The sequence below is a fragment of the Tiliqua scincoides genome, chromosome 3, assembly GCF_035046505.1.
Source record: "Tiliqua scincoides isolate rTilSci1 chromosome 3, rTilSci1.hap2, whole genome shotgun sequence".
Taxonomy (NCBI): domain Eukaryota; kingdom Metazoa; phylum Chordata; class Lepidosauria; order Squamata; family Scincidae; genus Tiliqua; species Tiliqua scincoides.
This window is the reverse complement of record NC_089823.1, coordinates 28,184,079-28,200,171: the sequence shown is the minus strand read 5'-3', so window position 1 is coordinate 28,200,171 and position 16,093 is coordinate 28,184,079. Positions and strand designations below refer to the sequence as shown.

Here is a 16,093-nt window from a genome sequence, read left to right as displayed (position 1 = left end):
TGATTTGATTTCCCCCAATAACATTTTCCACTCTAACTAAAACAGTTGGTCAATAGTGGCATATGCAGTTTTCCAGACAAGGCTATAATGGTGCCAGGTTTCTCTAGCACATCTTGCTCAACTGCAAGAAGTCCTAGAATGCTTGTTGGACTGCTTTAAAACACAAGAAATCAACCACAAGCTGCAACAGCTTAACCCCTGCTAACTGGTTAAGAGGCACTTTTTCAAGTGGGTGCTTCTCTTTTATTTAGTAGGGGAAGAGTAACTGGCCCACCTCAGCCCAGCAATGTCTTTTCTAGTGGCTGTCTGCTGATGTTGCATCTTTTTAGATGGTGAGCCCTTTTGGGACAGGGAGCCATTAATTACATGATTTTTTTCTGTAAAACACTTTGTGAACTTTCTGTTGAAAAGCGGTATATAAATACTGTTAATAATAACAACAGTCAGTGGCAACTCTTAGCTAGCATGACTTATGTCTTGCTGGCAAAACAGGCATGCCCCTGTATCTGTGGGGGTTCTGTTCTGGAACCCCACATGGTTAAGTGAAAATGCAGATATGGGCAAAAGCACCCCCACACTCCAGAGGTGAGTGGAGTTCCCTTCGCCTCTGAAGGGGGCACACATTGAGGGCCCCGCAGACCCGATCTGCCAATACAGCCCCCCCCCCATATCTTTCAGGTCTTTCAGAGATTTCTTTATCTTGTATTCTGCACATCAATACAAGTATTTTCTCTAAATAAGCATAACTGATTCTGAGTGTCCTTTGAGATTACCTGATTGTGCAGGTGCCAGAACTCACTCCAGGTTATCACACTACATAGGGAAAATTTCTTATACTTTACTTACACCAACCAGTCGTCCACTGTGAGAGAAGGATCTGTGTTACTTAGGGCTCAGTCCTATCCAACTTTCCAGCAGTGATTTAGCCATGCCAATGTTATGATATATGCCCCAGGCCTATAGTGAATTTACAGGTTGGATAGGGCAAGGCTAGGCCCTGATGTCTTGGCCTGCATACATGCAGTGTAGCCCAGGTGCATCATGGGATTGGCTGATGCAACAGGGCACAGCAGGGATGATGCAATACCCTGCCATAAGACAATGAGTCATAGTCACCAGATCGTAGCCCGCCTCTCATTGGCCGGTGCCAATATATACTGCAGCTTGTGCAAGCTGCTGTGTGGGAGATGTTATGTGGAGTGTCTGCGGGAAGCTACGTCGGTGGAGTTGGTGATCTGAGAGTTGAGAAAAGTGCTATCTTTGCTGCTTGCTTGCTGAGCTGCCTTTGCACTGTACATATTGTATATATCTTCAAGTAAAGGACATCTGGTGGTGGAGCACTGCCGTGTCTGTGCCTCGTTATTTACTGGGAGTATCTGCCTGACCTTGAGTCTCTGGAGCTGTGGTGTCGACTGCGTACTTCAACAGGTGCACTGCATCCTCTGGTGGAGGGGGGCAGTCACTAAAGACTCCTCAAGGTAAGGGAATGTTTATTCCCATACCTCAGAGCAGCATCAGCACTGGAAAGTTGGATAGGATTGGGCCCTTAGTCTGTTACTTTAATTCTATGACTCTGGTCTGCAGCTCAGTTGTAACCATATGGATTTGAAAGGGAGTCCACTCATATGATTTTCTTCCAAGTAAAAATGCTTCATACTGAAGTAATCAGCAGTGCACAGAGCAACTCCTTTAGAAGACAGCATAGTTTTACCCCTTTGCTATCATGCTGCCTCAGTAATCAGTCAGTTTATTTTATTTAAAAGATTTTTACTCCCCTTTCCTTTGCTGAAGCAAATGCCCAAGTCGGAGGCTGTTCATGTTGTTCAAGCTGAAGTATTCAATTGACTCTTCCTATCCAGTTCCCTGAATACATTGCTCATTTTGCACTTACAGAAATTAGTCTGTGTGCCAGGCAACTGGAGAAGAAGTTGCTGCCAAATGTTTCCAAGGCTTGTCATTCAGCAACTTCTCTAGCACAAGAACAAGCCGAGGCCAGGTGACAAAGAAGCAGGGTGCCCTTCTAATGGGGCCACTTCAGGGCTGCTGCAAGTAGGACTGAGTTCTATCAAACAAACATGCCCACCTTTTGCTCTTCCTGGGTCCACTCAGGCTTGCGCCAATGAAGTAGCTGGCACATATCCAAGCTGACCCAGCAGGACAGGGAAGGCTTAGTTTCAGGCAAGGGAACAAATGTTCCCTTACCCAGAGGAGACTGCCAGAACAGCCCTCCCCACCCCCACAGGATGCAGTGCAGGTTCAAGTGGCATGGCTACATCAGCAGGTGGAATTTAGGTAAGATTGAGGATTGGGCTGTATTGGGTGGGGAATTTAGGTAAGATTGGACTAAGTCTGCAATTCAAACCTGGAATAAGCCCCACAGAAAACAGTGGGATTTTGGAGTAAACATGCACAGGATGATGCTATTACATAAATTATTCCTATGAACACTGAAAGATAATACAGAGATTCATCCTGTTCATCAGGAAGGCTGACCTGAGGGGTTGGCACAATACTGTGGCCATCTGGCAGCACTTTTTTCAGTCTGAGATTTTGATTAACTGGTATGCTTAAAAAATAGCAATTAATTTGTCTCAAAGCAGTTAGTGGCATTTTATCAACATAAATGTTTGCTAAAGTTCCCAAGTGCCTAAACACTGGAATTAAAATATGTTTTCCCAACTCTGGATGTTAATGGTTGCTATCTAAAGATATGTTGCTATCCAAAAATCTACAGTACTTTCAGTCATGACAGCGGCTTGCACTTGTCCAATGCTCTGTTCTTCCATCTCACAATATTTACCTTCCGAACTGGCAAGACCTGATCAAACCGGAACTCACAAGCTGATATGCAAACTCTGTTTTACAGGGATAGCGCTGCTACTGTACAAGGCAAACAGATGAGTACTTGCAGGAAGCCGATAGGCAAGAGGAAAAGTTTCCTTGCATCTCTTAGTTTTTCTGATATCATCCATGGAACTCATCCTAGGCAGTCACTTATTTTTCTTATGCTTATAGCCACATAATAAAATATACCTACAAAGTAGGGAGCCCATGTTTAAAATACCACATTTCCTCATCACTGGAGCTAGATTTTTTACAGTTGCAACTATAACAGAAATTTTAATGAGATTAGCAGCAGACTATGTGACCAACTATCATCTGTTCACAGCAGTAAGGATTAAATGCTACAAATTCACCATGACATGCTGTCATTTCAATTCTGCCAATGCATTGTATCTAAAGCCAGACCAATGTTTGGCAGCTGTAATGATATTAGGGGAATGAATTAGTGCCAACACCACTGCATTTTGTAGTAAAATGGGGAAAAAATATATACCACTGCATAAACAAACAAGCTGGCCTCATCAGTCGAGGTGGACATTTCTAATTGCACTGAGCTAGTAAGTTTGTTATACAATAGGTTGCGACAATGCCAAAAGCCTTAGGAATATCATAGTAACTACTAATGGGAGCTGTAAATATCCCAATGAGTCATTTTACCCACTACATTCCACACAAAATGTCCTTCTTACAAAACACCAAGAGCGTTACCTAGCTCCACTATATGGAAAGAATTTTAGCCCATCCTCTCAACAAAGTGGAAATGGGAGGAGGGGAGAGAATACACACAAATATTCCATATGGCCATAAAAATTATGAGTGATGTTGCTCCCTGGAGATGCTGCTCCCTGGAGAGTTTCATAAGCAGCCACCTCCACCCACCTCCAAAGTGCATAGGGGTATAGCAAAAATCATGGGAACAAAAATTTATTAAAAATATTCATATACTGCTTTTTTAAAAAAAAGGAGTTCACAAATACAGCAAAAATAAAAGAAACAGATCGCTCTGTATCCCCAAAGAGCTCCTAATCTAAAGAGACACACCAGCAATAGCCAGCCACTGGAGAAGATGCCATGCCAAGATGGGCAGTTGCTCTCCCTCACTAAATATAAAAGGACACTACTTTAAAGGTGCCTCTTTACCCAGTTAACAGAGATTCTGATCATACAGTGCAGAAATCTTGCAAAATAACTTCAGAAGAAACTATTCCGTTTTCTTGTGCCTGAAAAAGTTACAGCACTTGCCCTAGAAAATAAGATTTGTGCTTCCAAATTTAACAAAGTGAGTTTGTTAAATGTTACAGTCTGCAGTCTCTGTGTTTCTAGCTGCAATACTGTGGAATGGTGCAAGACTCCTGTGTGTAGTAAGCAGGTTCTTATTCTGCAAGTTTTGTTCTGTGTGCGTACACCTGCAGTATTCTTCTCCAGGAAACTTTAAAAAAATCTGGTCAGATACTTACAACATATTATTTCAAAAGAATTACACGTTAATAGGAAATCCAAGTTAGACCACATTTTCTACTTATCAAGAATAATTTCATTGTCTCAAATCTAATTCAACCATCTCCGAACAGGCCTGAAATCGAATTCCTGAAAACACAGTCTAGACACTCTGACCAACACAATATTTAAATCTGGTATTGCCTTTGTGACGTTAGAAAAATAAGTGCCATATTTTGGGTCTGTTTTATTTTTATCATTTTAGATGTGATTTTTTTAAATGTCATCGGCCACAACAGGAAAGGCAGAATATAAATGTTTTAAAATAAAATATTTTGCAACATAACATTTACCAGTTTTAGCCCAAACACAATCACCTACCTCTGAGGACTCTGCTGACTGACAATGGCATTTGCAGTCTCTCTCAGGTATACCTCCCAGTCAGTTTCAGAAATATCTTGATCAGGAGTAAATGGAAATCTGCAAGACAATCAGTATGTTCTCAGAAGTTGCCAAGAGCAAGTTGTTTAACAACACTATATCCTGTATCAATTTTGACTTCCTGACTTACTGCTGCACTCTGCAAGCCTCACACATGAGAAGGGCCTTCCGGAGGTTCCGACCAGACTTTTCAGCAATTCTCCTTGCCAGTTCTTGTGGAAGAGTCAGACCCTCCTTTCTGCAAACACTGGACAATACACTGCAGATCTAGATGTTCAACAGGACAATGAATAATTTGGCACAATGACAAGGCAAGCTTTTGACAGTTCCCTCCAAAGTGCGACAGTTTATTTTTCAAAGATTTGAAAATCTACACCAGTCAGAATCAGCTGTAGCGTTAGCTATGGGGTATATGTACTAAAGGACAGCAGTTGGAAAAGGCACACAAGGAGCTGATTTACAGGTAATAGCTGAAGAATTAGCTTCCAGTCACCTGCCCCCTCTCCTCTGCCTCCCACACCCCCATCTGCCTTGGACTACCAGCCCTGACTACCACGCATGAGGTAGCAGCAACATGATTTACCCCGGTGTGCTCTTTTGTTTAAAACATACAGAAGGAACTGACCATAGGGACTGGGAGGGTGCCACAGCTTAATGACAGAACATAATTTCTATGTATAAGATCACAAGTACAATCTCTGACATCTCAAATTAAACCAATCAGATGAGTTCTCTGTCTAAGACTCTGGAGCCAGTCAAAGAAGACAGTGGTGGACTAGATGGGGATGGTATGGTTCAGTAAAAGGCAGTAATATGTTCATTATATTTTGGTTTATTTCAGCTTTTTTTTCTCTTTTCCTGTCAAACCAAAGGGAGACAAGAAAAACCACCTAATATGCAGCTGACATGCCAGTGTTCTGTATTTCAGAATCCACTTTCACTTCTAACGAGCTAGGGAGTCCTGCAGATGCTTGTGCAGGGCTCCCCGCACCCCAGGACAGCTGCTGCAGGGACTGGTGAGTGCATTCCAGTCCCTGCAGCCCCGTTAGCAACATGATCCTAGGGATTGCGTCACTGCCTCCTCCCTGCCCCTGCTGCCCCCCCACCCCCGCAAGGACTTACAGTGGTGGAAACTCTCCAAGAGAGTTTGAAAACACTGGCCTAACTCCTTATCCCTCTTCTGCAGCTATTATTTCTTGCCACTGGTGCCCAGGTAACTTCTTATTACCATAAACTTCCCATCCCTTACTAGTCCTTGCTAAACAAATTCCCTAGAATTCACATGTCTGAAGAAAAACTGTACACAGTAAATGAGCACAAAGGAAAATGGTGAGTGCACAGAACATAAACAGTGATTATTTGAATATGCACAAAATAAACCAGGGAAAATACTGAACAAATGAACATGAAGATACTGATTGATCTTCAATCAAGGATTAAACTCACTGCAAGACAGCATTATGCATTTTATATAGTAAGACTGCGCACTGTTTAAGCTGTGCACTGGACCATTATTTTGCCTCTGCCTAAACTTACATCTTCAATACTGGGGGCAGGAATTCGCACTGCAAGGCACCTACTTCTGATAGGTGCAATGACTTTTGATGTGGAATTACAACACAGAATTAGTCTACAGGTGGCCATATACTTCTCCATGGTTCGACGCAATGCATGCTGTGCATCTTTTGTAAGCTTGTCCACCTCTGTCAACAGCACCACTAAAAACAAAACAAGCAGAAAGACAGTCACCATTTATGACATTATAATGTAGCTTTTGCTATAAGCTGAATATAGTAGAGTAGGATTAGTACTTCTGGCTCTTTCTCCAAAGGCCCTTTCACACACATACCCATTGGCACAAGAGTTGCTTCCTTACAATGTGATACTGCGCTGGTAACAATTAAATGTATCTTTCCCAAGTGACTGAGATTCCCCTGAGAGGGAAAGTACCAGCTGAATGGATAAAAACCGGTGTAGTTGGCCTTACCCATGCTGTTAGAATATATTCACATATATCTTCCCTAGCAGTATAGAACTGCAGGACAAGAAAATAGTTTCCACAGTGTGCTGGATATTTCAAATATTTGTTTCATATATAGTTCAGTTTCTTAAAACAGTAAAATAAATTCATGTTTGATAAGAAAGTCTTGCATATATTTCAATTTCTGCCTTCATTTCTGATTTCAAAGAGACAGGAAAAACTTATTTTCTCTAGACTGTTAGATTTTGCATTTCTAAACAGAAAAGAAAATGTTAGAGAATGTAAACGTGAAACAAAAAATAATCTCCATTCAAAATACTGAAACATTTTTCTCCAGGTTTATAATTCATGTACAGACCTTTAAAATCTCGCTGGGTGCTTGTTTCAAGTTGCTGTGATTGTGCTACTGTCTTCAGTAATTCTTGAATTACCACTCGGTCACTGTTTCCTGCATCACTTAGGGGGAAAAAAAAGTACAGAGAATTTATTATAAGACTTTTAGCCCAAATGCAGAAATACTAATTCAAGACAAGTCCTCATGAGTTCAGTGGGGTTTACTCCCATTCAAATGTATATAAGACTGCACCCTTGTTTACAAGTTTCTTTACAGGGCTATCCCAGTGAATAGGCATTGGTTCCAAAGGAGAACCAATGCATATGTGAAATTCCCACATAAGCGAGGGCTCCTTATTAATTTCTATGAATATTCATTCATTACAAGGAACTTTAATTTACAACGGAATATGCATACAACTAAACATAAGAGATAACACCTTAATGCACACATCAAAATTTCCTTCAATTACAAGCCTTGAGAATATTATCTATGTAAGATAACTTTTATACTTAAAGTGGGCCCTTATTATCCATGGGGGTTCTGTTCCCTAGTGGATAACAACAATCTTGATATACAGTGGGCCCTCGATATCCATGGGGGTCATGATCCATGACCCATTGCAGATACCAAATTCCATGTATAATGAAATCCACGGGGTGGGGGAGGTAGCAAACAGGAAGTGCCTTTTAGAAGCAGCTGCGAGGCCTTTTGCAGTGCTTCCATTCACATCTGGGAGGTCTTCTGAGGCCTTCCAGCCCAGGCTCAGCATTCGTAGATATTCAAATTCGTGAATGCCAAGGTCACAAATAAGGAGGGCCCACTGTTACATTTGCAAGATGTTTGTAAAGCACGTTTGTGCCTCTGTGGGAGGAAGCTGCATCTGCGCATCTAGATGCACCAATGCACAGAGGCTGACATAAGCTTCCGTGGCGGCTTCCCCGCAGCCGCTTGTGTTGCGCTGACACAAGTGGCAAAGGTAGGTGTGGGGGGAGGAGGGAAGGGGGTGTTTCTGGGCAGGGGGAGGGTGGGCGATAGGCGGCCCTGGGGGTGGGCACACAGGGAGCCGGAGGTGGGGCTGGGACCCAGCAGTTATGCCGGATCCCAACCCCTGTCCCCATGGAAAACAGAGCGGCTTTAAGCCGCTCCGCTCTCCTCAGACTTGCACTACCTCCAGAGGTGGTGCAGGTCCGAGGAGACCCATTGAGGCCAGCAGCCCTTACCTAGAGGTAAGAGGAAGAGTTTCCCCTTGCCTCTGGCTGAGCCACTGCCGCCAATGGAGCTGCATTGGATGCAGCGCAAGCCTCCTGACTTGCCTGCTCCAGCACAGGTTTGGATTGTGCCCTAAATTTGATTACTTCAGCAACTAAATTTGATCAGTTGCCCCAAAATTAGGACATTATAATGTTACAATATCATAATTTAATGTTTCATATAAATTAATTAGGGAACTTTAGATTACTAAGGGCACAATCCTAACCCAATTTCCAGCACCAACATAAAGGCAATGCAGTTCCAAGATAAGGGAACAAACATTTCCTTATTTTGAGGAGGCCTCCATGAGTGCTCTCTAACTGTAGGATGCAACACACGTCACACCGGCACCGCTATGCCAGGGTTAGAAAGTTGGTTAGGATTTGGGCCTAAAGCATGCATTTTTCAAATACAGTCTGCAAAAACTTGTTATAAAAACTTGCTATATTATTTTATCATTTCTATTTTTTCAAAAAGAGCTTCTTTGCTAGATGAAAGATTCCTCTGAGAAACATTTTGGTTTCTTAAAAAACAAAGATAGCATCCTAATTACTGCTGGAAGAACCTGACACTGGAAATGCTAAAGCTGAAGTTATGTACAGAATCACATAATTTTTGAGGTCTATATTTATACAAATAAGTCTTGTCATTAAGAAATTATTGCAAACGTACCTTGGATTAACTTCAAGATGATAGTTGCTTGCAATAGTGCTAATTTCAATCTTCTTTTTAGAAGGTGCCTAAAAATACAATACACAATAAAATTTCAGAAATAAATGCTACAGATAGTTATCTGACATCACTGGACACTCCTACAAGCAGAAGGACAAACTGTACATACTGCTGAGGGAGATGTAGTAATTAAATGACTTGATGGCGCTCAAGCTACTGTGCACCAGGCAAACAGTTATATAAAGAGAAGCAGCACAAATTTAGTACGTGTGTAGGAAAATAAGTATCAGAGGTTCAAAGTTACCAAATACAAGTAATGTACTTAGGATGTGATCCTGTACACACATACCTGGAAGTATGTCCTCTAAACTCAAACTCCGTGGTTCTCAAACTTTTTAGCACTGGGACCCACCTAAAAATTGTTCCACTTTATTAGCTGTTCAAACCTCTGTCTATAAAGGTGATTGGGCAGCAGTGTTCCCTCCCGGTAGGTTGTTTAACCCTTGATGTTATAGCCTAATCAGTTTTCCAAACCACCAAAAACTGTTTTATGACCCACTGGTGGGCTATGGACCAACAGTTTGGGAGCTGTTGAACTACCTGAAATAGAAGTCAGATTGGGGGAAGGTACATGAAGACTAAAAAAGGCTCTGTTTCAAACCCTGGAGAGCTGCTTTCAGTGTAGACAGTACTGACCTAGATTTTAAAAAATTTATTTTCATACATGTGCTTCCTGCCCTTTCCTATACTACAAAGGAAACTCAAAGGCGGCTCACAACTCATTCAAATTCAATAAAACATCAAGATCAAATCTAATACAGTACTTCAACAGATTAAACTAATCAGTCAAAAACAAAATAGATCAATGAATAAAAAATACTGCAGAGCCAGAAAAACAATCCATTAAAAAAATCAATGAAAAGCTAGGTCAAATAAAGCTGTCTTGACTCTTCCCCTCCCCTCAAAACATCAGAAACAAAGGGACAGATCTAACTGCCACTGAAAGGCAATTCCAGACACCAGGCATCACTATTTCTTATTAAGGGGACTTCCTTAACTGTCCCAGCAAATGCTCATACCACTGAACTGATCAATACAATAGTGCAGTGGTTCTCAAACTCGCAGGGAGTTTAAGGACCGCAGTAAGTCCTTGCAGAGGAGCAGGGAATACAGTGACGTGATCCCCAGGATCATGTCGCTAAGGGGGATGCAGGGACTGGCATGCACTTACCAGTCCCTGTTTCAGCCTCCCCCTTCCTTCGCACCATGGCATGCTCCTTTTCCTTGTGTGGATTTTCTCTTCTCATTTCTACTTAGAAATCGTATTATGAGTTTAGTTGGGTGAATGATAGCTGAATATATTGCATTTTATTATCAATTCCCATCCCAGTTAATGTATCATCATCTGTTCTTGCTTGTGCACCTTTACCCTCCCCTCCCTCCTTTACATCAGTCTAATGAGTTGTGCCTTCAGCCACTGCACTTGGTCCCTGTACACAACAGAATTCTCCTGTGTGCACATGTTCTATGCATCTGAAAAGCATGCCTAGTAACAGAAAGCTCCTTTTAAGTAGATTCAAGTGCATATTAACACTTCTATCAAGTTACATCTGGGAGATGAGAAAGCAGTAGTACTTGGTAAATGAGGCACACAAAGATAAATGAGGCTCATGACTAACTGCTGGCTTAAGCTTGAACCAGCAGAAAATTTGAAGTACCAGACTAAATTATGTTCAATCACATTGCTGAAAGGAGGTATGCCTTTTCTATTGATTTATGAAATAGATATCCTGCTGTGCAAATGTCTACAAACTAATCAAGTTGCTAATACTTGGTAGAAGTCAGCAACCAATTAAATGAATACATAAAGAGTGGCCACAAGATTCCTGTGCATGAGATTGTGCAGATTTGTAACTGAAGCCATTTAAGGCTGAAATCCTATGCACACTTTCCTAGGAGTAAGCCCCATTGAACACAATGGGACTTATTTCTGAGTAGTCATGCATAGGATTGTGCCCTAAGCCTGCACAGGGACTATGTGGCCACCCTGCAGATTAAAAATTATGCATCTGAAATGACACTGCTTTTACTGCATTATAGTGACATTAACAGTCATACTCAGAGTTATTTTCTAACTATCAAGTTTTTTTTTAGAGACAGATTTTTACCGTTATATTTTGATGTTCAATCCTCAGCTTCTCTACCCCAGAGCCATACAATTCTCTCAGCAGACACATTATTCTGGTCTTTTTTCCAGCTCCTGAAGGTCCATAAACTAACAGATGAGGAAAGTCACCACACTGAACCTGTGAACAGAACACAGCAAAGCTAAATTGAAACAATGGCTCCTTTGTGGTTATAATTCATATATACAAAAATACAGACAAATGGGAAAAAACATCCATCTTGGTAGATAGCTCTTCATAACCAATTACAATGCTGCAATTTCCTTCCTTTTGTATGAAATTGATATTTAAACAGACATAGACAAACAGTGGTTGTTTCAAAACAACAGCAAGGTTCTGAAGCAGTGATAGTAGCTTTGTTGAATTTGACTAAAGCTGATAAGTCATACGCTACAAGTGTGGTGACTTAGGCATCCTTTCTTCAAATAAAACTCACTCCTTAGCTTCCATTCACTACACATCATGGCGAAGACATTATCATGGCCACTGATCACCATTAGTCAACTGAAACTATCAGTCTCACAGGTTAACTGAAAAGGATGCTTCAGAATTAACTTATCTACCCTGACATAAACTGAACATGAATTTGCATCTCTCAGGCTTGGGCCACAGTGTCATGCTTAGTTTAATCTGAGGTTAATAGTGTTTGAATTTCAGAACCAGGTCTGTCTTGGATCTCAAGTACTTAGAGTTTGACATCTGTGTTAGATGAATTACTTTAAACCCACAGCTACATCATCTTGTGCATAATTTCACAACACAGCAGTCACGTATTTCACAGTACAAGTGCACAGATTGTTCCTATTTTATTTTAAGCCTGACAAACTGTTTTACACAGTGGCATGAAGTCAAGTGTAAACAGACATTACCCTGGGACATATCACCTTTTATAAACAAGACTTCAACTTGAGCAATACCATCTAGGGTCAGAGAAATAAGATCTGGGAGGAGGAAACAGATCACCAGTGGCTGTCTACATCAACAAAAGATGATGGGGCTTCAGCCTGCCTAACAGTCATGTCCTCTAAATAGATGGTTCATTTCAGAATCCCTAGTGGAAGAGGAGGGAGAGGTTAATCTTGAGAAGGAAAACATATTCCCTGTGTTTAGCCAAACCACTTTTTATTATTTAACATATCATCTGATAATCAAATCAAACAAACCAGGTCAGTATTTACCAGATATAGAGAGAATTATGCCGTTTGTTTTTAAAGGCCATGCCTTTGATGTTCTGTAATACAAAGTAAAGTACTGTACATTAAAACAAGTGACTTCCAAGTATGGATAATTGCTCACCTCTGTGCTCCTGATCTTCATTTACAGCCCAACCCTGTCTAAAATGTGCACTGGCGGAAAACATTCTGCCAGCACAGGCTGCCATAAAAGAAGCTTTAAAGTGCTATGTGGCAGCACAAGCTTCCTGCACCTTCTTGCACATGCTGGCAGATTGACAGAGACCCACCAGGTAACCCATGCAGGGGTTGGGATGGGACAGAGGTTGAACAGGGCAGGGAGGTGGGTAGATCAGGCCAGGGAGAAGGGCAGGATCAGCAGGGGCAGTGCATATTGAATCCCAACCCCCTTCCCAGGCTGGATCCACCAGCATGGATCAACTTGTATTTGCAATATCACTGGTACAGGTCCAAGTTGGCTCATAGCAGCTGAACTGGATCCCAAAAGAATGACATATCAAGGTTCAAACCAATCCCACAACCATGCAATGTGCCCTGGAACCTTGTGCTTTCACCAGTCATTGCTATTATAAATTATCACTGGACTTTTTATAACCTTTTTGGTCTCATACACAACAGGAGAATTTCAAACAGCACGTGCAGTTTTTATTTCATTTCAGTTATTTCCTATTTTTGTGAATTGCAATGAATGTATGACAAAAGTGAAACTTAAAAGAAAAATGTTAAATTTCTATCACAGGAAAAATGCTCACGTTTTTGAAATTTGAAAACTCTCTAAAAAGAGCAATGAGACAGTCAAACAATATCTATTGCACCCAATTAGAAAAAAATAGTATTGTTTTTATTGGCCCATTAGTAGCCAGGGCTAAACTCAAAAACTATAAAAGTGTTCTCATCTAATTATATAAACATGTAACAAGGCAAACATTTTTCTTAGTTCTGGGAGTATCTCACACTCCCTGGGCCTCCTTCACACTACACCCTAGAGCAGTGGTTCCCAAACTGTGGGTCGGGACCCACTGGTAGGCTGCAACATGATTTTTGGTGAGTCACCAAATGATAATGAAAGATCAGATAACTGCCTCAATCCCTGAGGCTACTCAAAAATCAGATACTGTAGCTGCTAACTACCCTACAAAAAGTTCAGCTCCTTCAGTTTGTAAGCATGTGTAAATATAGGGAGATACATGTTTAAGAGTCTTCTGCTTATTATTATGAACAAACATTTCTTTCTATATCTTTTTTAAAAGTTTGGCAAACCTAGGTATCTCCCAATAGTGTCATTTTAAAAAGTGGGTCTCAGTGCTAAAAAGTTTGGGAACCACTGCCCTAGAGTTGTTCCCAGAGGTTCCCAAACATTTTAGCATTCTGACCCACCTAAAAAATGGCTCACTTTACCAGCATCTCAACTCTCTGTGGCTATAAAGATGATTGGGCAGCAGTGGTCCTCCCAAGTAGATTGTTTATCCCTTTATGTTTGGAATTGTTTAACCCTTGATGCACACCCTGTCAGTTTCACAAACCACCAAAACTTGGGTTGTGACCCCACTGGTGGGGGCATGAACCCATAGTTTAAGAACCACTGCCCTAGAGGTGGAAGGCCCCAAGGCTAAGAACTCACTTCAGAAAGGTTCTCTCTGTGTAGCTCAAATTGTGTGAAATGGGTTCTTAGCCTACTTTTAAAACCAGGAGGTTGCATAAAAGCATCATGGCTTGTAATCCATGATGGACTTTTCCTCCATAAATCTGTCCAGTCCCCTTTCAAGGCATCCAGACCAGGTGCCATCACCACATACTGTGGCAAGGAATTCCACAGACCAATTACTCCTAGTGCAGAGAAGCTGGTGCCCCCCTAAACCCATTGCCACAAGATTCTTTTATGCTCACTCTTGTGTTGACAGGATTAAGTGCTGAGAAAGCGAAAGTGCTTGGGGAAAGGATGTGCACTCTGCACATGCTCTGAGGTCCTTAGAATATGCTTCAAAAAGGGACACGCACTCTGCACACACTCAGAAGGCCCTCAGAGGGCGCTTGGGAAAGGGACACACACTCTGCACACGCTCAGAGGCCCTTCGCCCCTTATCACTGCGAAGAGCCGAGGACTCGGCGCCCTCCCTCACCAGGTTGCGCAGCTGCGCGGCCTGCTCTCGGTGATAGTCCACTCTGCCGAGCGAGCAGGGCCGGTACTTGTCCACCCAGAGGCTCATGGCCGCGGCGGCAGCTCCGGCTCTGAGGGACCGAGGGCGGCGCAAGCTCGAAAACTCCCGCCCAGAACGAACAGGCTCGGCCAGTGAAAGGAGCCAACCGCGCATGCACTAACTCTTCGCGCTCGCCTGTGCCATTTCACTTCCACCAGGTGGAGTCGGCTTCAGCCCCCCCTAACTTCCGCTTGCTACGGTGGCCGCCTTGGGATCAACTTAACGGAAAACCGCGCCAACTAAAGAAGGAGGTGGATGATACAAAAGAAATCAATCTCCGCTGTACACGCTGGGTCGATGTATCGACGCGCCGCTGGGCTGCCTGTACTAGGTATTGTCTCTCTATGCAGCAGGTGGCAGCCACGAGTGATGCTGGAGCCGCCTGGGCGTGGCAGAGGCAACTTTCCTGGGGTCGGCTGGAGGCACCTGCAGCAGGTCTTAGTGCAACCCTTCCTCGTTAACCTAGGAGCAAGCCCCATTGGCTATGATGGGATTTGCTTCTGAGTAGGCTGCAGCCTTCTCCCCATTTACCTAGGAGCAAGCACCCTTGGCCGTAATGGGATTTACTTCTGAGTAGGCTGCAGCCCTCTCCCCATTTACCTAGGAGCAAGCCCCATTGGCCGTAATGGGATTCACTTCTCTGAGTAGGCTGCAGCCCTCTCTCCATTTACCTAGGCATAAGCCCCATTGGCCGTAATGGGATTTACTTCTGAGTACGCTTCAGCCTTTTCCACATTTACCTAGGAGTCAGCCCCATTGGCCGTAATGGGATTTACTTCTGAGTAGGCTGCAGCCATCTCCACATTTGCATAGGAGTAAGCCCCATTGGCCATAATGGGGTTTACTTCTGTCTAAGGTAGACATGTATAGGCTTGGGCTTTTATCAGATCTCTTTGCATGGTTGTAACAGTACAAGAGCATGTCCCTCCACCACAAAGGAAAAAATCCCACAACTCTGATAGGCTGCTGTATATCTGGGAATCTCTCATGTTATTACTGATTATAGAATGGGCGTAGAGGGTAGGAATAAAATGCCAGTTTCTCCATACAGCATCAACTGGGGACATCAACTGTAAGGGACATCAGCTGTAAGGTCTCCTCATTATGCTAAGAATTGAGGCTTTGTTTACATGTTGGCATCCTTCAGTCTCGGAAGACTATGGTATTGCGCTCTGAATGGTGGTTCTGGAACAGAGTGTCCTCTCCAGTGCACAAAGCCTGGGTAAAGTAGATATGGAGGATAGACTGTTTCCCATGCAGCAAATCCCCCCTCTCCACGTCGCTGAAATGGTTCAATGGAAAGGCAGAAGCCAATACGGTTGGTTCGAGCGGCATCACAGGAGTTGCCAGAACGTGACTGTGTTCAGCCATGAACTGCCTCAGGGACTCTGGCTCCAGATTTTGCCTCGAGGTTGACTCCTGAAGCTTTTTCCATAACTGGATGTAGCCACAAGGCAGTGGAGGTTTGGGATCAGAGGTTTCCTTCTCTCAGATGAGCTGCCTTCCCAGGCTAATGAGCCCCATCTACCCGGTGGCTGTTTAGTTACTGTCAA

At 42.8% G+C, this 16,093-nt stretch overlaps 1 protein-coding gene across 1 annotated transcript in view; it reads right to left on the bottom strand.

The window, feature by feature from the left end:
• Window positions 1-14,682, bottom strand: part of RFC3 (replication factor C subunit 3) — a 33,527-nt gene extending 18,845 nt beyond the window's left edge. The window contains exons 1-7 of the mRNA XM_066619754.1: window positions 14,463-14,682; window positions 11,132-11,269; window positions 8,964-9,031; window positions 7,062-7,159; window positions 6,259-6,440; window positions 4,853-4,989; window positions 4,663-4,761 (exon numbers count right to left, since the gene is read on the bottom strand). Of these exons, the coding sequence (XP_066475851.1) occupies window positions 4,663-4,761; window positions 4,853-4,989; window positions 6,259-6,440; window positions 7,062-7,159; window positions 8,964-9,031; window positions 11,132-11,269; window positions 14,463-14,654 (914 nt within the window). The 5' untranslated portion in view covers window positions 14,655-14,682. The remainder of the gene's footprint in view (window positions 1-4,662; window positions 4,762-4,852; window positions 4,990-6,258; window positions 6,441-7,061; window positions 7,160-8,963; window positions 9,032-11,131; window positions 11,270-14,462) is intronic.
• Window positions 14,683-16,093: the final 1,411 nt, after the last annotated feature.